Source organism: Paralichthys olivaceus, chromosome 11 (assembly GCF_024713975.1).
Source record: "Paralichthys olivaceus isolate ysfri-2021 chromosome 11, ASM2471397v2, whole genome shotgun sequence".
NCBI classification, from domain to species: Eukaryota; Metazoa; Chordata; class Actinopteri; order Pleuronectiformes; family Paralichthyidae; genus Paralichthys; species Paralichthys olivaceus.
In genome coordinates, this window is record NC_091103.1 from 6,117,752 (window position 1) to 6,143,084 (window position 25,333).

At 41.1% G+C, this 25,333-nt stretch overlaps 1 protein-coding gene across 2 annotated transcripts in view; it reads left to right on the forward strand.

Moving 5' to 3' along the window:
• The window catches only part of pik3cb (phosphatidylinositol-4,5-bisphosphate 3-kinase, catalytic subunit beta), a 51,015-nt gene that overhangs the window by 23,150 nt on the left and 2,532 nt on the right, over positions 1-25,333 (forward strand). For both annotated transcript variants that reach the window (XM_069534881.1, XM_069534882.1), the window contains 20 exons: positions 3,524-3,719; positions 6,285-6,513; positions 8,343-8,557; positions 12,589-12,768; positions 13,485-13,652; positions 16,279-16,368; positions 16,916-17,170; positions 17,310-17,406; positions 17,547-17,677; positions 18,046-18,096; positions 18,997-19,185; positions 19,676-19,797; positions 19,901-20,044; positions 20,235-20,334; positions 21,053-21,249; positions 21,663-21,772; positions 21,962-22,040; positions 23,294-23,461; positions 23,571-23,694; positions 23,786-23,931. In XM_069534881.1, the coding sequence (XP_069390982.1) occupies positions 3,561-3,719; positions 6,285-6,513; positions 8,343-8,557; positions 12,589-12,768; positions 13,485-13,652; positions 16,279-16,368; positions 16,916-17,170; positions 17,310-17,406; positions 17,547-17,677; positions 18,046-18,096; positions 18,997-19,185; positions 19,676-19,797; positions 19,901-20,044; positions 20,235-20,334; positions 21,053-21,249; positions 21,663-21,772; positions 21,962-22,040; positions 23,294-23,461; positions 23,571-23,694; positions 23,786-23,931 (2,954 nt within the window). In that variant the 5' untranslated portion in view covers positions 3,524-3,560. The remainder of the gene's footprint in view (positions 1-3,523; positions 3,720-6,284; positions 6,514-8,342; positions 8,558-12,588; positions 12,769-13,484; positions 13,653-16,278; positions 16,369-16,915; positions 17,171-17,309; positions 17,407-17,546; positions 17,678-18,045; positions 18,097-18,996; positions 19,186-19,675; positions 19,798-19,900; positions 20,045-20,234; positions 20,335-21,052; positions 21,250-21,662; positions 21,773-21,961; positions 22,041-23,293; positions 23,462-23,570; positions 23,695-23,785; positions 23,932-25,333) is intronic.

A 25,333-nucleotide genomic window follows, 5' to 3' on the forward strand; every position in this document is an offset into this window, starting at 1 on the left:
CATCACAGCAGGGTGAGACCGTAGGGTTGAGACACTATCCAACCTGTCCTGTGTGAAAACACGTTCTTGAAGCCTATTATTATTGAGACTAGTGTTTAAATGCGTACATGTGTATGCACATGCACTTGTTCATTCAGCCCTGACCACCCGGTGTTGTCAGTGCGTCAGACAGACATGCCAGGTGTAATGTTACCTTTTCATGTGTGTAACTTTGCACCTTTTGTGACTTTGTGAAGACTCACCATTGTCGGCACCTTTAACTCTTGATCTGAATAGCTTCTGTGTTTGCGTACTTTCTTGATTCCGCCTAGACGTGTGTGTCAGTGTCAGAGTATGATTTGTGCGCATCAGGGAAGAGCCCAAGAAATGCTGTGTGGATCCACTTAAATGGACAGACCCTGCAATCGTTCAATCATTTCCTGAAGCATTTTTAAACACCAGCATCTTAATCATGGCTGCTTACATCCCTTACCAAAACAAAACAACTCTGTCCTCCCTTCTTCTTCTCAAGGTGTTGTCTATACATTGTACAACTGAATATGTATCATAGCCTCTGTGTGAGATACTTGAGGGTGTGCACTGCATATTGAAGTGCTGTATAGATCTATGCGTGAATGACTGAATCAGACTTTCACTGTAAAGCACTTTGAGTGCTACATCAGTACAGTCCACGCTCTTGGTGGGCCTGCATGGCAGCTAGTTATCATTGCTAGCATTGTTAGCACAGGTTTAACAGCACTGTCATGGGCAGGTGACAGGTGTGTCTATAGTGTTTATGGGCTCTGACAGATGTAGAAAGGGGAAGAAAATTACAGCGTCCATCAAGTTGTATTAACATCACTGCTGATCAGAGCTGGAGCCATCAGAAATTTGTGGAGGGCCAAGTGTTTGAAAGGGAGGGATACATTTATAGCTTTTAGATCTGTGTACAGTTTGGTTCGATAAATCACAGTACTTCCATTTCCCTTTATTTTTGTAATTATAAAAGATAGACAGACATGTGTACGCTCAGTGGAGGTATGCGTGCCATTTTAGTTTCATATAGAAACATTCCTATATAGTATCGTATGCGTTTAACTGAGATTATCACATTCAGTAAGTCCCCTTTAAGAGAAGTTCAGACAGTTCTCTGCAGTTTGAACAACACACAGAAACACACAGCATTGTTTTCCATTTGCATGGCCGATAATGTTAAGTGGCTGAGATTGTGGCTCCAAATGCACAGCAGATATGCGTCCATCGTCAGGCACGTGGCATAACAGAGGCTCATCTGCTGGTAGCTCAAGCACTTAACTTGGAGGGGAAAGACCATTAGAGGCAATCAGGCCCGTCATTTTTAATGGGCGGATCGGGACGGAATGGAGATGGACATTTGGCCTGGTGGAAGAGTTAATGGTCTAGTCCACTTGAGGACAAGGTAATGAGAAAAAGGCAGGTGGAAGTGGTGTGACGGTGCATCTGTGGTTGAGGAACAGGTCCTAATGGAAACCAGGCTGTGGGCAGTTTTACAGCGACCACCACCAGCTGATAAGCCACTCTGTGGAATTCCCTGCACTCAACATGCCACCTGCATGTGTTTATGTGTGTTTGCTTTTTGTCTGCTTTACACTTTGGATTGTGTGTTTGCAGTGTGACTGATATGTATTGATTTGGGGCTTATGCATTTCTCATTGGCTGAAAGCAATGGCCTTTTCCAGCCTGTGTTTTTGAACACAAAGAGAGGAACTGCGTGAGTCGGGCAGGTGGCTTACTTTGCTGGTCCTTTTTTAATCCGTGACCTCTGTAGTGTGTTTTTGTGTGTGCATCTATGTGTGTTTAGGGACAACATCGTTCATATGTATTTACGTGAACTTCTTACATGCATATTCATCTAGAATGATTTTATTTTCTCTTCTCAGTGTGTGTTTTGTGCCAGGGAAGGGCTGATTGTCAGATGAGGGGAGGGCAGGCTGACCTTTTGTTCTGTTTGCTTGGTGGGCATTCTTCTTAGAACTGGCCCTCCTCCAAGTAAAAGCCAGTGGCCTCCCATTGGACTCAGTGCAGTGCTGCCCCCACAGGGACACAGTGACACTGACTCGCCTCCACCACGCCTGTCAGCTTGTTCTTAATGAAAAGGATTAGAGAAAACTCGTTATGAATATAAAATAAGAATTGCTTGCTCATACTACTTGGGATCATTGGGTGATGTCTGTTGAATTTCCATATGATGATGTGTACAGTGAAACATTATAATGTACAAGTTTACTAAGCTCTAATCATAATAATAATAATAATAATAAGCATTAGCAAGCATCATTTTCTCAGCTTCTCATTTTTACACTGTGCTAAGCGTTGCTTTGGCTGGTCAGAAAACGTTTAAAGTTTAAACCACTTGTTGGTTCGTCACATCATCTATAACTAATTAACTTGATAACAGACCTAAATTAAACTTGTCTGCTGTCAGTTTGTGTGTAACCGCACACCGCTGTCCGTACTTGTCAACGAGGAGAAGAACGACCAATCCCAAATCAAAAACAGCAGATGAAATAATACATGGTCCGTTAAGAGAGACCTCAACTAGAAGGGGCCAACCAAAGAAGAACACAGTCGATGGCGGCAATGCACCTTGATGATGGTTGCCAGCCGCCAATAAATCGAACAAAGAAGAAAATAATACATCATCATTTAAAAGTAATGGCTAAAGAAATGGATGAAAGAAACTAGTAATAGCAAACAACAATGAGGGAAGGCCATTTAGTAAAAGTGCATTTTGAAGAGTGATTTATTTAATGAAATAAAATAATAATTCAAATTTTATTTGTATAACCCATATTCACAAATTGTCTCATGTGGCTTTAAAAGGTGCAACTATCTTAAGAAAAACTACCAAAAAACCCCTACTGAATAAAGTAGATCAGATTTAGTATCAGCAGAGACACTGTGGTTGTGTGACAATCTCATCGCCCATCTCAACATCATGACAACAAAGTCAAAGTTTCACATCTTTATTTCTTGGAAAGAAGATACTAAATTTTCTGTTCTTCAGGCTACGCGTCTCCTCCGCCATTAATTGATCTGGTCTTCTGTTTGACGCCTTGAACTTGTGCTTGTGCAGTCATCTGCCTTGTTCAAACCAGTCTCAAGTTCTCCTTGTGATAGCTGAATGGTGTCTGGAATGCAACACTAAGTTGCAAGGTTTCCAGGAAAGTGATGTCAACATGGGATTGTAACATGTTCACATGAGACATGTTTTTTTTTTTGTTCGTTGAGTTCACTGAATGTGAATAGAATGGGCTTTCTGTTAGTTCTGTAGTTGTTTGGCCAACTCTCTAACTCTTTGTGATCATTTCCTCCCTGTTATTATGTTTTTAAAGGCTGCCTGTCTCACATCTTCACCCTTCAATTAACAGAATTACCTATTAAGAACTATTGTATCTGCATAAATGGAGAGTAAAGCATCTTAAAATAAAGAAAGAAAGAATGAACTTGACTAAAACAATCAAGCCTGAAGTTAGTTTGTCGTTTCTCTCCACTGTCTGTCCAGGTCCTTATGGTTGAGGTGGCGTGCTGTGCCCCTTGCCATGCCTCCTGCCATGACAGACCTCCTGGACATATGGGCGGCCCACTCGCCCCTGGCCGGACACGCTCCGGACCAGATCACTGTGGACTTTCTGCTGCCCACTGGTATCTACATTCAGATGGATGTTCCGCGTGAGGCCACCATTCAGCACATCAAACTGGTGAGTGACATTGGATGGGGTTAGAGCAGGATGGAATTCCTACAATGAGATTTCCAACTACTTAAAGAGATATATATATGTCTGCTGAGAGGTTGACCCAACACGTTAATTTAATTAATTAACTTGCTGTGTCCTGAAGCTTCATCATTGTCCTTGCATGCCTCTAGGCCTGTACAGTGGCAGTCTGCAGCTTAAACACATATACATGACTTAAAAGTACACAAACACACAGTTAACCACTTAGACATTATCCAATGCCTGTTTTGACAGAGGTGCCTGTTTTGACAGAGGTGGCTCCTGTGGTAAGTTCTGTGTTTTTTGTTTGTCAGCATGCAAATACTTTGTGACATCATTCATGACTGCAGCCAATGATGTGAAGATGATGGCTTCGGGAAGTTATTTAGCGAATGACTTGTCACAAAGGGTATGTTGGTCTGTAGGGGTTTTAAATAATATTAATATTATCAGTGATATGAAAAATGGAAACACCTGTATGATGCCAGGGGATGAAATACAATATCACTGCAGTTACATTCACCTGACTTGAGGCTGACCTTCATGGTGGTGCTTTTATGCCTCCACGGCAGAGGCATTATGTTACCGGGTTGTCCGTCCTTCTGTCCGTCCCTAATTGTGTATACAATATTTTAAGAACACCTTTTGGGAATTTCCACACATTTTTTACTAATAGTTTTTTCGGACACAAGGATGACTTAAGGTCATTGTGACCTCATAAAACTCTTTTTGCCTTGTTCAGGCCAAATCTTAACAACACCTTGAGAGAATCCTTTTCACAAATGTTCACTTTCAGCTTTAGATGGTCAAAGGTCAGGGTGACCTCATGTGAGTTTAAAAAAAAATAGATTTTTAGACTGAAACTGTACTGGTTGGCGGAGGCATACAAGCGCAGGGCAGTTATTCTAGTTTTTAGACTACATTGTACTAATACCTGTTCAGGATATTCATATAGGCAAACCAACACTTAAAATGTAATGCAATACTGCATCATGTCCCAAACAGCCTTACAAATCCTTATTCTTTCTGAATCTACACCTCGAAGGTAATATTTGTTCGTGTTTATTATTTCTGTTGCATTGGATTGTACTCCCTTTCTGGTGACTCAGTTTTTAATTGTATGATCAATTTGAAATCATCCTGCAACACTGAAAAATACAGCCAGAGCAGCCTGTTCTGAATGGGTCTGGTGTACAGTGTAAGGTCTTGTCTGGCAATTTACCAAAATCACTTCTGGCCTGTTCTACCCTGTAATGTGACCAGAGACACAGACAGATTTAACTTTGTCAGACGTGCACATCAACAATAATGTTTTTGTTTCATTTTCATGGAATGATACGATGATGAGTGAGGTTTCTGCCCAAGATGTCTGAAATAAATGTAAACGTGGGCGTGCATGCATAAAAGATGTCTGTTGGCATGGACACATGAGCGATATTCATTAATTCCCTGGGGGAAGCACGAACAGAAGTTAGTGAGTGAGCTCCAATGAATTATGTGAGACTGAAGCAAGAAGGAAGAATTAAAAATTTAAAAAAGAGCTGTCTTATGAACGTCAGATTTCTAAGAAAGCAAACTGTTGTAAAAATTACATTAAATCATTAATTTCTGAGAAAATTTAGCAATGAAATGATTAAATGTTCTCTACATTTTGCACATAGTGTGCGGAGAGTTGTTATCAACATAACATGAAATCACGAGTGCTCCTGGAGAAGAAGGTATTTGTTGTAAGGGTAAATGCATAATTTTCCAGTATGCTACAGCCAAGCGCACTAACCTCAGACTTAATAATAAGAGTAATAAACTTTATTTCTATAGCACCTTTCATACAAGACATGCAGCTCAAAGTGCTTTACATACAACAAAGAAAGAAATCAAAACATTTATATTACATTTAAATGAAATATGTTTTTGGGAACCTTTAAAAGGCTGCAGATCTCAGTGTTCTAGAGTGGACATAGTTACCTAGAGAGTCAGCTATGTAACTCGGTCCACGCCCATTCAGAGCCTTGTATTTAAGGAGGAGAACATTAAAGTAATTCCTGTGTGTAACCGGCGTCCAGTGCAGAGCAGCTGATTAATGTGTTCCTTAACCTTGGTTTTGTTTTTGTTAACAGCCGAGCAGCAGAGTTCTGAATGAGCGGGAGACTCTGTATTGTTTTCTTTTGACGACCTGTCCAAAGTGCAACTTATATTAATCCAGTCAGCTAGAAATTAAGGCATTTATAAATGACTGAACCTTTGCTATGTTTCTAAGATGGAAACATTTGGTTTTGGTCACCCTGTTAATGTGGGCCTTAAAACTCAGATCACAGTCTAAAATAACTCCTCGACCTATTACTTATTATTTAATCTGACTATATTGACCCCGATTATTTTCCAGCATTTCCTTTTTTGGATTTTGGGTCGGCTAAAATAACTTCATTTTTATCCTCATTAAGCTCTAGTAAATTACAGAGCTTTTATTTAACAGGCAGGTTTACAACAGGCACTGCACTAGTGGGGATAATTATCGATATTAGTACTGAAGTTCTTCTTTTGCCTCTCCAGCTATTATGGAAACAGGCTCAGACGTTGCCGCTCTTTGCCGCCCTGGGCGAGATGGAGAGCCACATGTTCGAGTGTGTCAACCAGGCGGCCGTGCACGAAGAACTGGAGGACGAAACTCGCCGGCTGTGCGACGTTCGCCCCTTCCTGCCAGTGCTCAAGCTGGTGACGCGCAACTGCGGCCGGGCAGAGCGTCTGCTGGACTCCAAAATCGGCGTGCTCATTGGCAAAGGTGTGGCACTGTACTTTTAAGATTCTCTCCTCAATTTATAGGTTTCAGATCATCATGCAAGCTCTCACATACATTACTCCCTCTATAACTCATTCATTTATCATTGCTGTTTGACATTCCCAATAAAGAAAAGCACTCAAGAGTAGGTAAGTGGGAATGTAAATCCTTCCTGCCCACAACAATCCTTAAGCACCTCCACCAGGACACTAAGTAGTCACTCCTACTCAGCATATTCACCCGCGCCATCAGACCTGAGGCCCGTCTGCAGCTGACTTCAATCAGAGGTCCTGCTGTCTGATAGAGAAGCGTGAGGAACGAGCAGACATGTTTCTGACATGTCTTCCATCACTTGTCACTTTGAATTATCTCTGGTGAAGATTCTGCCTTTTAGAGGAGCAGAGAAGATTGATCCCTACTCTGATGTGAATGAACATGTGTTGAAGCTCAAACTCACTGATATGTATTCATTCATAAGAGGAAAGAAAGAGTGACACACTGAAGCTTTTAAGTCAGACTCTAGTGGCTAATAGAGCTGCAACAAGTTGATGAATGGATAGATTCGATTAATCATTTAAATCATTTGTTGAAGATTTTGTTGAAAATGATGTTGAACTTTCTACAGACAAAATGATTGGTTAATGGATAAAAAATGATAATCTGCTGAGTATAGGAAATAATGGTTTGTTGTAGTCCTACCAGCTACTGTATATTTGAGTGAAGTGTGGTCAATGCGCACTTTATCCATTTTTATTATGTGTAAACAAGCAAATACAAAAACACAATTGTAAAGCACCATATCCTCTTGCTCACTAACACCATGTCTACACAGAAGGTGTAGTTCATGCACAAGAATTCACTTGCGTCATTGCAATTATGTGATTGGCTTATTTTTCCATTTTTGAAGTTACAAAACGTTTATTTTCAATATTCACAAAGTGGCTTTTGTGTCTTGCAGCACATTAACAGAGCCGCAGCATCACTCTGTATGATTTAGTATTGAGCTATGGGTCAGACACATTTTGGAAGCATTCAGAGCACTTCACACAATTAGTGTAGTCATGCACGTAAAGTACAGGAAAATAGAGATGGCCGGTGGTTGAAACCTCTTCTGTATGCAGAATTCTGGAGGGCCTTTGGTCACAGCAGACCTCTTCAGAGGAAGAAAGATAAAGAGGGAGAGAAGGCTCTCTGAGTTTAATTGAAAGCGACTCAGACGATATTGATATGCTCCCCTCCTGGCTCCACTTTGGTCTGACATGATCTTTAAAAAACCTTTTGTCAGAGGAGAGTGGTGTGGAACCCCACAGGCACGTCCCACACATACACACACGCCAACCTCGTGCAGTGCACAGTAACAAACTATTATACACTCACAAGGCCAATTATACCCCCCCCCCCCTTTAGAAAGAGTTACAAAAACTAACTCGCACACTCACACAATGCTGCTAATGTGGTCCAGAGCTCCACTTTGAAAGCTGAGGGTCATATGAATGTTAAATGGTTTTAAATGTCAACATGTTGTTTTCATTACCAGGAGAGCATTGTGCAGCCCGCCTTTGATAAAAAATACCGAGACAAAAGCTCAACAGGGAGCGGAGAGATAAACTACATTCAACCAAACAGCCGCTCATAGTTCTGGCATTTGGCGCCACTGTCAATATTAAGAATCTCTACTTTAATCCAATTAGAGACTGCAATATGTGACCCTTCGATATTGCAAGGCGTAAATGTCTTATATTAAGATTTGTAAAGGTGCAAACGTATTTTATAGCATGTGCAGACTATACAATACAAGTTATATAACAGTGCGCTTAACCAACCTCTACTAGGTCTCCATGAGCTCGACGCTATCAACGACCAGGAGGTGAAGGATTTTCGCAGCAAGATGTTTCGCATGAGCGAGGAGAGGATGCTGCGAGTCCAGACCATGACGAGAACAGAGTGGCTCCAGGCCTGCTTCTCCCCACAGCTGGAGCCAGAGGCCGGAACGGCAGTCACCGACTCAGCCGACCTGAAAGTCACTATCCACTTTGACCAGTCTCAGGTGAGAGTTTGCGATGCACATCTAACAGATGATGACAACAGTTGTAGCGCGAGTGCATCTGTGTGAACCCAAGTAAAATACAAATACCATTTGTTCCATTTGACGACAGACAAGAAAGATAGAATTACATATACCCTCTTTGTTTCTAATAAAATCACTGACAGCCTTTTTGCTTTTATTTTTTATTTGTTCTTGGCTGTAATCAATGGAAGGTACCATAATATTATAGCAACAATGTTGTCTTTGTCCTGACTCTTCAGAACCAAACCACTCTGCAATCCTGCTTTAATAGCTTTAAGCTTTAATAGTTCATTTTATTGCGCACCACGTAATGTATTGAGATCGTCATCTAAAAATATCTGTCTACTGCCTGTTTGGAGAACTAGGACCAAAAAAATCTTATTGGATGCAGGAGTACTTATCTTTCATACAGTTACATTTTTTATTATAGCTTGTTGGTATTTTGGAAAGACTCATTTTTAGAGATTTTCTGATACTGATACCAGTATTGGAAATGCCTCTGACACAAATGCTGCAAATGAAAAGGTCTGATACCACGTATTAAAAGTATATTAGTTTCACACAGATAAAGAAATGCTTACTTTCCCCAGAAAACACTTCTTCTTTGCTCCAAGACAGACGATGGTCGGTTTTGCCATTGGCGAGTTCTGTATTAGAGCAGTGAAGAAGAAGCGACTTCTGGTAGTGCAGCGTTAGCCAGAGCTAGCTGAAATGTCAACAATTTGGCAGTGTTTCCAGATGCAACATCATAAGGCTTTTGAAGAAGCATCACATGAAAGAGCATGAGTTCACAGAGACAAGGGGAAAAGAGCATTTGTTTCTGTTCAGAGGTTTTATGGCATTCATTCTTTGAATGTATTTGTTTTTCAAAGGGTTTAACCTTTAGCCAGGTCATACAACAAGTATAGCAATCAATACTTTCACACAGGGTTAGTAGCATAAGTTGCTTTTTTTTGTGACTGTTGTAGATAATAAAAATATATATATGTTTATACATTTAAATGTTACGTACAAACCCATTTATTAAATATAGCAGGCCTTTATTATTTGTTATGTTCAATCATCATTATAATTATTCTCCTCACTGAGGTATAACTGTTTAAAGTGCCATGCAGCCATGCTGGTAAGATAACAAACCCATACGATAGTGCCTGTACAACTTCTGTGCATACGTAATGAGCTCTGTCTGACAGTGTGACTGACTGCATCACCGGAGCAAACAAAACCATCTTGTTAGAGTAACAGAAGGTGACCAGGTGACTCCATCAAAGCAGCACATGCACTTCTGTAGCTCAACAGCTTGGGCCTTTCTGCTGCTGACAGTTGGCCCTGGCAGTCACATGACTGAGCCCGAACAGCTCATCATGTGACTAAAGCAAGTGGGTCAAAACCATCAGTGAAATCATGCCATTCTCCCTGAGACACTCTCACACACACACACACACACACACACACACACACACACACACACACACACACACACACATACACACACACACACTAGCATGAGAGCTCAAGGGAACAAAACTCTGATTAAATGAGCCTCTCTTGCTCTCTGGACTCTCTGTCATCTGCTATTTGTTTCTGTGCTTTATTTTAGAGGCCCTTTTTCTTCCTGGAGAGAAAGTGACCTTTTTCTGTCGTGCTTTTTTTAAACTTTATTTTATCCATTTTTTTTAAAATAAATAACTATAATATTACTATTTGTGCAAAGCTTCCCTGTCAACAAATATATTGATTAAATAAAAAATCGAAATGTCAGGTTGGGATTAGACTTCGTCTCTACCTTCCCTCCACGTCTCCTGCACAGTGGTGAGCACTAGAGCTGTGGACATTTCCTAATTCTTAGATTTATCCCAACGCGGACCACTCTGCATCCAAGCAGAGACAGAACATGATCGATACAGTAAAGACTATAATCAGAGTTTGTCCTTTTAAGCCTGAGTTGCAGCGCACAAGTCTAACCTGAATTAATGTGAAATCAGTGCGGAGAGCACTGACCACCGTCATAGACTTACTGTTGTAGTCGGATTTATGAATTGAAAACCTTATTGTGTAAATTACAGCACACTTGTAATAGCAGTAACAGTTTTTAAATACATTTTAAAGCACTTTCCAAATAAAAAGAGAGTTCGTATCTGACTGGTTTTTTAACTAATATTAACTGATGAAAAAGCTGCCATGTGCAGTAATATTGGGGATGTGATACATTGAAATACTTTAAGATGCATCGTTGTTTCCTTTGTTGTTGATGCTCTTGTGATAAACCTAGTGGATACCAAAGAAGACCATTGTGTCTGTGTGAACTGTTGAGTATTTAATAATTGTTGAGAGATAATATTATTTCATCATAAAACAGATGGTCATGTCCCTCCAGACTCTTGTATATCAGTTTTGATGAACATCATAGACACGCAAACGTACACAGACAAAAGCAGGGCCATCTGTGCCACTGTGCTCAGGTGGACGTTGGCAGGAAGTCTTATTTGGGAGGTCAGACACAATGAGCCTCATTACAGACAGGAAGTGTGGTGCTTTGGTTTATTGTTGTAAAGTGGATATGACCGTAGTTCAGTGTGAACCTTCTCACTGACATCATCAGGCCTATTTGGTTGTTTAACTCACTGCATTATAATTTGAAAATAATTTCCCCCTCAGATCAGAGACATATAAAATGCTGGAGCTCTGTGTGGATAGCACACTGTTATTGGTTCTGTAGTACCACCATAACAAAGCCGTGGACTTTCTTTTCTGTTAATTATTAATGGAAGACATTTTTATTAGACCTGCAGGAAATTAAAATTCCCTCTCAGGTATCAGGTCATAAAGCAGTTAGTGAGTGTTGCACTCGGAACATATTCGCCTGGCTGTGGTTGTGCGTACGGGACTCATATTTCTACACGTTTTGTACACGGTCTGTTGCAGAGGGAGAAACTTCATTTAGCCGTGAATATACACATATCAAAATTATTCCATTTTTTAGTCGGCACGAATAAAGAAAAGAATTAGACAAAAAATATACATTGCAGTGGGAGGGAGAAAACCAATGTGCCTCGACGTAAATAATGTTAAAATTTCTCAAATTTGGAAAATACAAAATAAACATGTAGAAAATTATAAGGGTTTCCGCTATGTACATTTTGCAGCAGCACAATCAGGGCAGAGGTCTATTTGGCCTGGTCACCTTGTACCGTGCAGTATCCTGTCGGAGTTCGGTAAGTGTAGGACTGATAATATCAATATGAAAGCAAACGATGTGTGTAAATGTGTGCACGCCTGAGTGGAAGTTGAAAGGGAGGGGTTACTATAGTAACCAATAGTAAACAGATCATGTCCGTAAAGACAAAGAATGCATAGAGACGAAAACTTGTAGAACAGCAGTTAAATGGTCTTTTAAGCATCTTTTACCAAAGAGTACTTTGCAGTACTTTGCCACCTTTGAAAACTACTGATTTCCTAAATACTAAGAATATGTCATTTATGAGATAGAGGAGCAGATGAGGTGTTTGACTCTGATCAGGTTGCAATCCTAATAAAAATGTTTTGTGTAAGGCTGTATAGAAAAGTACTTCCCCAAACTACACAGGGGGATGAATTAGACTTATATTAATTAGACTACTAACTAACTAATTAGACTCAATAAAGAAGAAGACGATATGCATGTATGCTCATAGACTGTATGTATAGTTAGAAAAGGGAACTTCTGTGCACAAACTATTTTGTATGTTTGTGACATAAAACGACATTGATAATACTATCTTATCACCATCTTCCTCTTCACTTCCTCATATGATGCAGCCACAAGGCCTCCAGCAGGTCGACAGTCTGTACATTCTCCAATTCTTTCACTGTCTGCTTTTGTGACATATTTGAATCATGATATGACTAAACCACATATCTGCTTAGCTATTATTTCAAACGTTACAGTCTTATGGTAAACAAAAAAATAGAAAAAAACTACAAATTTAACTCTTGTCTCTCTGTCTCTGTGTTCCTTTCTTGTCTTGCAGGACTCAGCCAGTCTGAAGGTGCCATCGTCCTGCACCACCTCAGAGCTGATGGAGCTGGCAGTGAAGAAGTGGCTGACCACCCATGGCCCCGAGGAGGAGGCATGGAGGAGTCAGTATGTACTGAGGCTCAGCAAGTGTCAGGAGTTCCTCTGTGGAAACCACCAGCTGATTCAGTACAAGGTCAGTGACTACACAGAAGACTAGTGTCTATATATATGAATGACTATATATGTGTGTGTTTAGTGTTAGTTGTTAGATTTCAGTGTCAGTCCTGTGATGAAGAGAGCTGTTATAACACTTTTAAGTGGTTGTAACAAATTAGAGTTTTAACATCACAAAGTAGCTCATGGTTTCATCTGCATTTGTTTGTTTGTCTGTCTTTTATTTAGCAGCATTAAACAAAACTTCTTCAGAGAGAAGTAATGATAAAGAGTTAAGTACTCATGTGGTACACAGTGCATTCTTCTTTAAGATGCTCTCGAGGTTTGCTTCACTAATACATTCTGTTCTTTGTGGGAGGACTTTGTGTCGAAGCGAAGTGTGCTTGTTGTGAGTAAAAGTTAATATAGACTTGTTGGTTGTACGAGCACTGTGTGTTGTGCCTCAGGTCAATGGGTCAGTATTGAGGAGTAGTTGGTTGCATGACTTTCTTTTTAAACCTGATTGATTAATAACATAACGCCAAGGAATTTGAAACGTGCTGAGCTTTTGTCCTCGTGCAGCCTTATATCTTAATTTCATCTGAAGTCTGCTGACTATATAGTTGTAATACAACAATGCATTTGCACTGTGAATGCTTATTCTTCACATTTTAGAATCCAACTTCAGCTTTGCGTTAGCAAAGGCTAAGAGATGCACTTAGCTAAAAAAACAGGTCTGTCCTTTCTCGTTCGCAGTATATCCGTACATGCATGCAGGCCAAGGACTCTCTCCACCTCACCCTGGTCCACAACGACACTGTCAAAGCCATGTTTGAAAAGGAAATCTGCACCATTGGAGCTGTTGTTAGCCGCAAGTCCTCCAACCCACCTTTACCACTACCTCCCAAGAGAAGGGTTCCCACGGTGAGTTCAGAAACACGATAATGAACTTCTTAATTTTGTGTTGTGGTGGCTTTGTCTGTTAAACATCTGATCAATGCTTTACCGTGATTCTTTAAGTATGCAGGTTTGTGTGTCATAGGGCTAAAATGGTAATTCTCCTTATATACTGTTTTTAGCGTGTTCTAATTATTGTAGGTCACTCATATATATCTCATTCCTGCAAATTTGATCAGGGATCATTCAATATCTGCCAGTGTTTACTGAGTAAAAGCGTCACAGTTTGATGCACCTGCTCTGAATGAGGCAGGTGTGGAGGTTTACCAAGTAAACATGTACATGGGTTCCTGCCACCTGTCGTTTTTTATGGGGCAGTGTTCCGGAAACATCTCCTCACTGCTTCTGCCAGGTGCACGGTGACATCACCCCCTCGATGTATGCATCCACATTTTAAATGTCAGGCTGCATTTATTTAGCCTTTGTTAGCGACTCTCCACGGTTTTAATTGGTCGATGCAACGCTGATCACTGATGCCATGGTGATGTGTGGTTTGGCTCGTCTGAAAATATTGTAGGTGGGAGCCATGATATGAAGCATAAACGCAATTTATTCATTACATATGATCATGAAAGTATTAGAACAAGTATCTCAATAACTTGGTCTTCCTGTCTCCACCTTATTTTGGTTGGTGAACAGTAAAAACAACCTTCAATTTTACCTCACTTCCACATTTTTTGATTAATACATAGAAACTCACAAGAAAATATGATATAAGTTAGTAGATATTTACTAAATGTTAATTGGGTTTCATAATCTATGATGAATTCAGGATTCTTTAAAATGACAAACAGAGATAAAAATACTTCAAATTGAGTAATTTTACAAATCCATGTTAGATGGTAAACTACAGTCCAAAAGTAGTACCCCATGGTGTCCTGAATAAATTAAAATATTTTCTAGGTTGATATCTATGATTATTTTTTTATTGTTAAATAATCAGCTATAGTCATTTCCTCCATATACATTCTCTGCTTACTTTTAAGAAGATGGATTCTTGAATGAATATTAGTTCTATATATAAAGGTCAGTGTAGAGGGAAGCAGTAAATGTGGGGAGAGGCTACGTCTCTCCGCAGATTGAGCCATGGATGTTGTGATTATGTGGTACACGCTGTATGCTGTGTCCTGTAGGCAATGACAAAATGCCACACAGCCTTTTTGACTGAAACCATTCTCCAAACTCAGAGCCTTTAAGCAGATAATTTTCTTTTGACTATCTAATTGATTACTTTCCTGTAACTCTTCCTAGAATCGTGTTTTCATCAACACAGAAATATCTCAGCGTGCAAGTTTTTCCTGTTTTCAGCCTTCGTCTCCTCCTCCGTTTTATCTCTGGTGAATATCTCATGCTTACAGCTCGCTCGAAATCAAATCGTCAGGGTGTCAAACTGTAAATAAATAAATTATATTATCATTTCAGTGACTTTTCTGGTGGTCATAGACCTGATTAGAAGATTTTAAAGCCAGGACAAAGCCTCACTGAGATCCTGTCTGAGATCCTTTGGTTTTTTTCCAAAAGCCTCTGTTGTTAGATTCACTCCTTTATAAATAGCACGAGGAGAGTTTTCCTTTTCTCCAGAAGCTCTTCTATCATGTACTTTACTTACTTTAGACTCTTTTTCTTTACGATTTAAATTTTATTGAATTTTAGGAGATCATAAATACACAAATATACTTCAAAACAAGGAGAAATGACAATACATGTGAATACAACTTAAAACAGAGGACTAATGCATAAACTAGAAAAGGAAGGAATAAATAAAAGACCAAAGGGGCTTTGTGTGTTTTGTCTTGCTTTATTGTTTTGCCATTTTTTTAAAAGTACTTGTAAATGTGTTTTTGAGTTTCATTTATGAATAAACTTTTCAAGTTGAGGAAGTGGCAAGAAGCAGATTCTGGTCAGACAGTAATAAGCTTTCTGTGGAAGTGTGGTTGTCTGACGGGAAAGGAGATTTATTTTGAAGAAATGATGTTACTGGATGCTGCGTTGGAGGAATGCTGACTGATATTCGGTCTAAACAAAGCAAGAGAAGGAAAAAGAGGGAAGGAGGTGGTGTTGTGATGAGTCAGTACATGAAGATCTTGTTTCTGCAGACACAAATATAGCTCTATATTGAGAAGCAAATTACCCACACTCACATGATGGTTTAAATGCATCCGCACACACACACACACACACACACACACACACACACACACACACACACACACACACACATACATCAGCCCACAAAGAGAGAGGTGAGAGAAGTGTGTTAGTTAGTCATGTTCATAGCCTCTAGATGTCATGTGATGTTGTTTGTCCTGCTGACTGCTGACCCTCGCAAATCCACTTGGCTTGACATCAGAATGACACGCCTGACCTCCCCCTCATTGGTGTGTGTGTGTGTGTGTGTGTGTGTGTGTGTGTGTGTGTGTGTGTGTGTGTGTGTGTGTGTGTGTGTGTGTGTGTGTGTGTGTGTGTGTGTGTGTGTGTGTGTGTGTGTGTGTGTGTGGAAGCAGTGTGTTTTAACATGGTTTTTACACTGCATTATGCTCATACTGCTCACTCACTGCAAGTCTCTCCTTCTCCTCTCACTTTCTCTCTTCAGCAAGTACAGACGTGTGTGTGGGACGTGTCGAGCCCGTTTAAGATAGTCCTTGTGAATGCCAGTAAGGTGAATGCAGAGGAGACGGCCAAGGTAAACCCCGCTCTGTCCACCTCCATGAAAGAGTCACTTATGTTCCTGTTAATGTCACTACAATTTAAGCATTAGCCCTTATCTCCAGACACTCTGGAATTCCAAGTTGACATTTTGGTAATAATCCTGAGAAATTTGCATTCTTCCAGTTAAATGTCCATCGCTAACTAGAAACATCACTCACTGTGAACTTTTCCGTTGTATTCTCACATGAGCTCACTTTTTTTTTCTCACATACTCTAAAATGTGCGTGTGTGTGTATGAATGACTGGATTCTTGAATTGGTCTAGTAGCGCCCCTGCTGGCTTCTGTGTCACAGCAACTGTGGCTACAATGTAATCCTAAGGGGCAACTGACACCCAAGTGCATTTCTAAATAAAAGCTTCTGTCTGGAAAAAGCTGAAACAGGATAGTTGATAGTGTAAATAAATATCAATGCTATACTAATATACTACAATACTGAATATCAATAACATCACAAAAAAAAAACAATGATGTTATACCCTCGCTGCCCTTCCACACACACCCACCCCTCCTCTTCACTCAGGTCCAGGTGAGGGCGGGGCTTTTCCACGGCACAGAGCTCCTGTGCAAGCCGGCGGTGAGCGGTGAGAGCAGCGGGCGCTCGGACCACATGTGGAAAGACAGCACCCTGGAGTTTGACATCTCCGTCTGCGATCTGCCGCGCATGACCCGCCTCTGCTTCGCCATCTATGCCGTCATGGACAAGGTCAAGAAGCAGAAGTCCACCAAAAACCCTCACATAAACAAATACCAGACCATCCGCAAGGCAGGGAAGGTGGTAAGAAACAGGCACACGCTCCAACCGACACTGTGTCAAATAGTTTCCACAAATACACCATCTTCACAGGATCATTAATTCATGATATATATAAATATATGTATGTATAATACCACTGTTTTCTCTGTCTGGCATTCAGCACTACCCTATAGCTTGGGTCAATACCATGGTGTTTGACTACAAAGGCCAACTGAAGACCGGAGATATCAACCTGCACTGCTGGTCTTCCTTTCCTGGTATAAACACGCACACGCATGCACTTTATGTCATTTTATGTCCACAAATATAATAAAACCTAAATCAGTTTACGCAGTGATTTGCACCCTGCTGTAAAATCACAAACAAACAAGTGTGTGTATTGTTTGTCTTTGCCCAGATGAACTTGAAGAAATGCTGAACCCCATAGGAACCATTCAGACCAACCCGTACACTGAGAACGCCACAGCACTGTACATCCACTTCCCAGAGTACTCGTCGCACCCTGTTATCTTCCCTCCCTTCGACAAGGTCAGACAGCCGTCGGTCACAGAGCTTAGACATTTTTCCAAGTGTTTTGACCAATGAAAACTCCCAGTAAGCTTGAATATTAATACACGAGACCAAGTTCCTGCTATGCGATTGTACCATACTGACCTTAAACAAGTGGATGGGATGTTTGGGACTTGACTGCAGTTGAAATTGTCATCACGGTGGCGTAGGGCTCCTCATAATGGTACTTAGTGATTATGATAAAGTGGTGGCTGTTTGCATGAGAGGATCAGGACGTGCTCGGCCTACTTAATGCACTCAAGCTGGCAGTGTTTTATCTGTGTGTGTGTGTGTGTGTGTGTGTGTGTATGTGTGTACTGATACAGTGCTCACTTGCCTTTTCACAGATACTGGAAAAAGCTGCAGAGATCGCTGGATCAAGTGACTGTGCACCCATGGTGAGTGAAGGGAATAATTGTGTTGGCGTGCCTGAACGTCTTCACGCATTGAGAGCACATACAAGTGCAAACCAGGTGATAACATGTTGGAATATTTGTGACAAGTTGTCCTGTGACAAATAAGCCTGCTTCATCATCAAACCTTCCCTGCTCACACTCTGAACAGACACACTCACGCGAGTATAACCCCTCAAACAGACACACACTGTGAGTTTCTTGTGTAGATTTTTAGCAGGGTGTGGCAATAACAAAAAAAGTTCAGTACTACTCAAATCTGGAGCCTCTAATCAGATTACTTGTATGTTTTTCTGTCTCACCGCCCCTCAACCTTAAAAAAAAACATACTCCTGGGTGTGTTGCAGCCTGTTACGTAATCCTGTTAAATGGAGGACAAGCCTGAACTCAGCCCTTGTGAGGCGTATGTGAGAAACTAGGATTATCACTGACTTCAAGTTAGTATACGTGTTTTGTTACTGTATCAACAGATTCACACAGCTCTGCTAATATTTTTCCTCTCTAAAGACATTTTTAATAAGGACATGTGAGTTTATATTCATATTATTTGGCTCATGTCCATTCTAATTAATAAACATGAGACTTGTTTTAAACAGAGACATCCCAGTGTGAGTCCTGTTGGTTAAAGATTGTGTAGAATTTAATTTAAGATTCATTTGATTAGAAATGTCAGGACACTTTGATACACTCCTGCCATCTTGTGGTTCCTCTCAGTCACTGCTGCTGCTCATCTTTGTCCTAGTCACCTCTCACGCTCTGTGTCCTCCTCCAATTTGTCGTCATCTTCCCTCCTTTCACCTCTTCTCTCCTTCACATCTTCGTCATCCTGTCCTTCTCAAACCCCACAACCAACCACTCTTCCTCTTCATCATCCCTCTGTCTCAGGGTCGTGGGGGAAAGAAGTTCCACATAGAACTGAAGGAGATCATGGAGCGTGACCCGCTCTCCCAGCTGTGTGAGAACGAGAAGGATTTAATCTGGACACTACGCCATGACTGCCATGAAAATTTCCCTCAGTCACTGCCCAAGCTGCTACTCTCTGTCAAGTGGAGCAAACACGAGGACATGGCCCAGGTTAGCCAGTGTGTTTACTGTTTGTCCACTTAAGTGAAGCAAATTCAGCTCTTTCCTGTCCAATTGTATTTCATATATTAGTCCCTTAAGATGTGTTGTTATCTTTATCTGAGGCCATTATTGACAAAGTTCATCTTCCTCTTCAAGTTAAAATGATTGTACAGGAAAAGTACTTGGGAAGACAGAAGAGTTATTTTATTTCTTTATTTTTAATAATTAAACTACTCTCAGTCAAAGTAACTAAGATTTACATGTTTCATATGTAGAATGTCTCCTATACAAGGCCTGGACATAAAATTGCATGTACCAGTTTCAGCTCTACAAATCCTCTTTTGTGTTGTTTGTCAACACTGGAATTATTAATTTGTTCTGAACTAACATGAGGATTATGTCTGAGGATATTTTTATTGCATTTAAACTTTTTATATTATATATTAAATTTAACATCATTACTTTTTTATTCATGTACAATATCAAATCTGTGTTTCAGCTGCAGGCACTTCTTCAGATTTGGCCCAAACTCAGTCCCAGGGACGCTCTGGAGCTTTTGGACTTCAACTACCCTGACCAGTATGTCAGAGAATATGCTGTGGGCTGTCTGCGTCATATGAGGTGAACATGTGCATCCTCCCAATAAAAATAAAAGAAGGTTAAAGCTAGAGAGCTACCTTACACAATCAAACAGCTTCTCTGACCCTGCTCTCTGTGCCCTCAGTGACGAGGAGCTGTCACAGTACCTCCTACAGTTGGTGCAGGTGTTGCGATATGAGCCGTACTATGACTGCGCCCTCACCCATTTCCTGCTGCAGCGTGCACAGGGGAACCGCAAGATCGGACACTTCCTCTTCTGGCATCTGCGGTGTGTACAGACTCCGTGTGTGTGTGTGTGTGTGTGTGTGTGTGTGTGTGTGTGTGTGTGTGTGTGTGTGTCGCCATGAAAACCTTTGTGCTGTACACAAGAAAGTAAATGATGTAACCTGCATCAATGGCAACAGTTGAGTCTTGAGGTTGAATTTCTGGGACTGTTGTCTTTCTGCTGCCCCCTACAGGTCAGAGATCCACATGCCAGCTGTTTCAGTCCAGTTTTCCCTCATCCTGGAAGCCTACTGCCGAGGCAGCATCCCTCACATTGAGGTTCTTAAGAAACAGGTACATCTCACACACACATTCTCCTTTATATTCCTTCACACATGATCTCACACATTGTTTCTGTTTCTCTTTTGCCTCTCAAGACCATATCTCATTCTTATTTTCTGTAGCTCTGCCTCAGACTCCGATGAAAGTTGTTGCCCTAACTGTGAGGTCAGAATAGCTGAGGTTTATTGTTTTCTGCCGCAGGACTATATTTATGGTATTTTTAGCCTGTCGCAGGGACACCAGCGTCACCCCTATGACCTCTAACCTTTGGTTTTGACGGTCACTCCTCTGGACATTTCCTCCTACTTCCTCATCAGAGCAGTCATTTATCTCTCCACTTCCTGTTTTGAAGAGACTGCACAGTGGGTTGGGATTGCAATGCTAACATAGCCCGTTTAAGGAGAATGGACTCAATGAATTGGTATAACAGGGACAATTACAAAAGGGGACTAGAAGGGCGCTCAGTAGAGTGCATACATCCACCAAAGCCCAACAGCCCTGCCCGTGCTTGTGAAAGCACAATTTAAATTCGCTTAATTGAAGCCAAACAAATTTCACACACTCATTACTTTTAGTCCCCTAAACATGTCCGATTTTTTAAATCAAGATCCATGAATTATTTTCTGAGAAGCGTTGAAATGTTAAAGCAGGCGTCTTCCCTGACCCATACCACATCCTTCCGTGGTAATCCGTTCCAACATTAACACGCTGCATCTTTTGACTCCACCAGGTGGAAGCCCTGAGTAAGCTAAAGGCAGTCAATGAGCTGATAAAGCTGGGAACCACCAAAAATGTCCGGAGTAAGAACAAGGAGGCAATGTTGACCAAGGAGGCCATGATGACTTGCCTGAGGCAGAGTGGCTACTCAGAGACTCTGTCCGACCTGCACTCGCCTCTAAACCCCAGTGTCCTGCTGTCTGGCATCAAGTAAGACAACTCTAATGTTTCTGAGTATGAGAGTTACATGCCCTGTCCACAGTAATGCAGATATTTCATCCTCAGACATACATTATTTTAATCATCATCTCTGAAACTTTTTTAACCAACACCTTCCAAAGTGCAGGTTTTCAAAAACTGTTCCTGTGTGTACATATTAAACAGAGCCTTTGAGAAATGAAGATAATCTCACAGAGCCTGCTCACAGTGTTCTTCTCTGGTGTACAAGTGACCCAGCGTGCTTGTTTCAGTGTTTGTGGTCATTATTTTGTTCTCGTCCGAATGGAGCTATTTTTGTAAAATAGAGATTGTGTGGACGGAGATTTTTTTTAATGGAGAGGAGACAAGACCTTGTTCTCCCATGCTTGGCCTCATTCCCCGTCTCTCTTCGACTCTTTCATTAGCGTGGAGAGGTGTCGGTACATGGACTCTAAGATGAAGCCGCTCTGGATTGTTTACAACAACAAGCTGATGGGGGGAGACACCCTGGGAATCATCTTCAAGAATGGAGACGGTAGGGGGATGATAATAAAGAGGGGGGGGCGGACGGAGCTTGGGGAAGGAGGATACAAAGGAGAAGTGGGAGGAAGAGGGCAAACTACTGATGGGGTGATGATCTGATATCACTTTTCATCTTCTGAGTAAATGAATGTTTCCCTTTAAAATTAACAACTTTTATTCCTCACTCACTTTTCTTTCGTAGACCTAAGGCAAGACATGTTGACGCTCCAGATTCTGAGGTTGATGGATTTGCTGTGGAAGGAGGCAAATCTAGACCTCAGGTGAGTTTTCGTGCTTGTGTGTGTGTGTGTTTAACGGTCAGACCTTGTCAAGCTGTTTGTTCCTGCTCTCTGTGGGGAAGGGGAAGCTCTGGTGGGGTACAGCAGAGGAGGGGGAGACACTAAATTACCCCATGCTAGTTTGACCTCTGACCCTTTTTACACCCTAGACATCCACGCACACACACACGATATCTGCATTACATCCTAATCAAATCCACACGTTTCGAAACACTTTTTCTCTCTTCGTCATATTCTGACACATCTGGAGCTGAGAACTCGACGGTCTGTTTTGACAGTTGAGCTCGAGAACTGTGTTTCAGGTTACAGGGACATGGGTTCAGAGTTTGAACGCAGTGAGGGGACATTAAGATTAAGACAAAATCCACATGGTGCGGTGCATGCAGGTTTGTTTGGCGATGCCTTGCTGATGTATTCTACCTCCAGAATCTATGTTTCGTTGTCCACCTGCAGTCGTTTTAGTTGTTTAGATCATTTAAACTCAGTGCCATCATCACATCACATCAAGCTGAGTAAAAAAATTGCTTAAAGGCATTTGGTCTCCATTAAACCTGTGTCAAACTGCAAATGAAATCTAGAGATGACTTTGAACTGTTCTTAGAAATGTATTCCAGGTCACATAATGCTGCAGCCTGCTGAATGAACAGCTTGTGCCATCTTGTTGAGACAAAAGTGAAAACAAGTCAGTTGAAGTGAGCAAAGCAGAAAATGTAATAGGGTTAGGGTTATGTTCTGAAGATCATGTGTCTCTCCAGTACGACTTACAGTGGAGTGAATTCGGAGGACTCGTGTATGAATGAACTTACAAATAAACCACAGTTTAATATCTTCATCTTTTAAATACATTTTAAACAAGTTACACAGATGATCTTACATTTTCGTATTTAGGAAAGAACATATAAACAGAGTAGTTCCTCTTTTCACTTTGAATCCTCTGAGCCTTGAAACTAAACATACAAATGTCAGAGGTCCATTTATCTGTGGTAGAATTTCCGTTGGGACTATGAACATGTGTGGTCACCAAGTCATACAGGCCCGGGCAGGTAGGGACTTGTCTGCAAAGTAAGCTGGAGAAAATTTGCTTCATATTCATTCAACTTTGCTCAGATGACGAACTTTCAGAAGACTTATAAGAATCTTTTTTTTTTTTTTTTTAATACCTGTCGTCTTTTTATGGATCATGAGGTGGTGATGTCTTTCTGTGCTCTTTGCTTCTTTTTCCTTTATATATGCAGAATTGTACCGTACGGTTGCCTAGCGACAGGTGACCGGGCAGGGCTGATCGAGGTTGTTTCCTCAGCGGACACGATCGCCAACATCCAGCTGACCAGCAGCAACGTGGCAGCAGCTGCCGCCTTCAACAAGGACGCTTTGCTCAACTGGCTCAAAGAGAGAAACTCTGGGTGAGATGATGATGATGATGATGATGACTGAAGCTCGGAGGAGCTGCTCTGACTTAACTCTGTGAAAATCTGCTCACGTGTATCCAACATGAATGTTGTGTATCAACAGTGATGCTCTGGATCGGGCCATCGAGGAGTTCACTCTGTCCTGTGCAGGCTACTGTGTAGCCACCTATGTTCTGGGCATCGGAGACCGCCACAGTGACAACATCATGGTCCGCAGCACTGGACAGGTCAGACATTTATCTGTGTAAATGATACAGGTTCTGTTGGTTTTTCCTGCTTCCACAATCCTCACTGACGGGCTGCTCTCTTTTCTGTCAGCTCTTCCACATAGACTTCGGCCACATCCTGGGCAACTTCAAGTCCAAGTTTGGCATCAAGAGGGAGCGTGTACCATTCATCCTCACGCACGACTTCATCCACGTCATACAGCAGGGGAAGACGGGATACACAGAAAAGTTTGCCAGGTTTGTTCCACTGTTTCTGTCTTTTTAGCAGACTAACGAGGTAAATCCTACTTTCATGAAGGTTTCAGTGTTTGTTGAAACTGTGTTGAAGAGGTGTTCACTCAGCTGTATGATCATTGGTGCTGGAGCTGTTGAACTGCTTTGCATTATTTTCACAGCTGTTGATAGCTTGTGTAATATTTTGTCCACCATTTTCAAATCAATGAGGGAGGTTTGTCTGCTGTCGAGAACACGGATGATCTAAAGTTTCAGCACAGACTGAACATTATAATCTTTATTTATTGTAAGAACTGTTGTATTCAAACTGGATGAGTGTACGTCCTACTAAAACTAAGTGTGGCCAAGTTACCACACCGTTCATTTAGGTTGTTTAGGAGGGTGGTACAAACATTCACTGGAGTCACGGGTCCAGATCTCTCCGTCATGTTAACAACCTTTACAAAATCCCTTTCTGTTAGGCAATTTGTCTTCAAAGTAAAAGCACAATGTTCCCTTTGTTGCTTGTTTACTGAGCTTTTATTTTTAGTCATAAACATGGGTTGAGGATTGAGCTGATTGCTTAACAGACCTCTGAAATAGCCCACATCCAGTGTATGAAAAAATAACACTAGTTCAGTGAATCATTTATTTTTATATATAAACTTCACACTTATTAACGGTAATAATTCAGTTTCATTTTATGAAAAGTATTGACTATATTATAATATATAATCTTCAGTGCAGATAAACCAGGATGAATGTAACTCTGCCCCGTAGACTGTTCATAAAAAGCTCTGCACACAACTTCCATCACACAAACAATATAAAGTGACAGTATATCGTAGAACTGTTTTAAGGAGGACACACTAATGATAAGGAATAATTCTGAAGTAGCTCCAGCGCTTTAACACAGGACAAGAGAACAGCTCAGTACAAACATAAGGTTTAGAACGGGCACTGCTCCACTGATAGAAACAAGGCCCCATTTTTCTCAGTGCAGCACCCTCTTTCACCAGAAGGTGGCAGTAGAAGCTCAGGTACTGATGAGCATTATCTCCACATGAAAGTTGTATTTAAGAAACAATATACGTTTGTGTTGAGAAATCTTTGTTCTACACAAACTTAAAAAACTACAAAACTAAAACATTAAACCTGTTATCACCGACCTCATGATTTGTCATCATCGTGTGTCTCTGCTGTCGAGGCTTGAGACAGGTGCACATTAGTGCAGGCCTGCATGTTGCTAGTGTGGCATGCACAGGTCTCATAAAGCAGCATTGCTGTAACGCACACTTTTTACCCAGGAGGCAAATCATTTGGTGAAACCTGAAATACCTGCGTGATGCAATAATGTGTGTTGTAATGACCTACATTCATAAAGGCATCACAGGAGCGTAAACATGTGGAGGCAGGTCCTATGAAG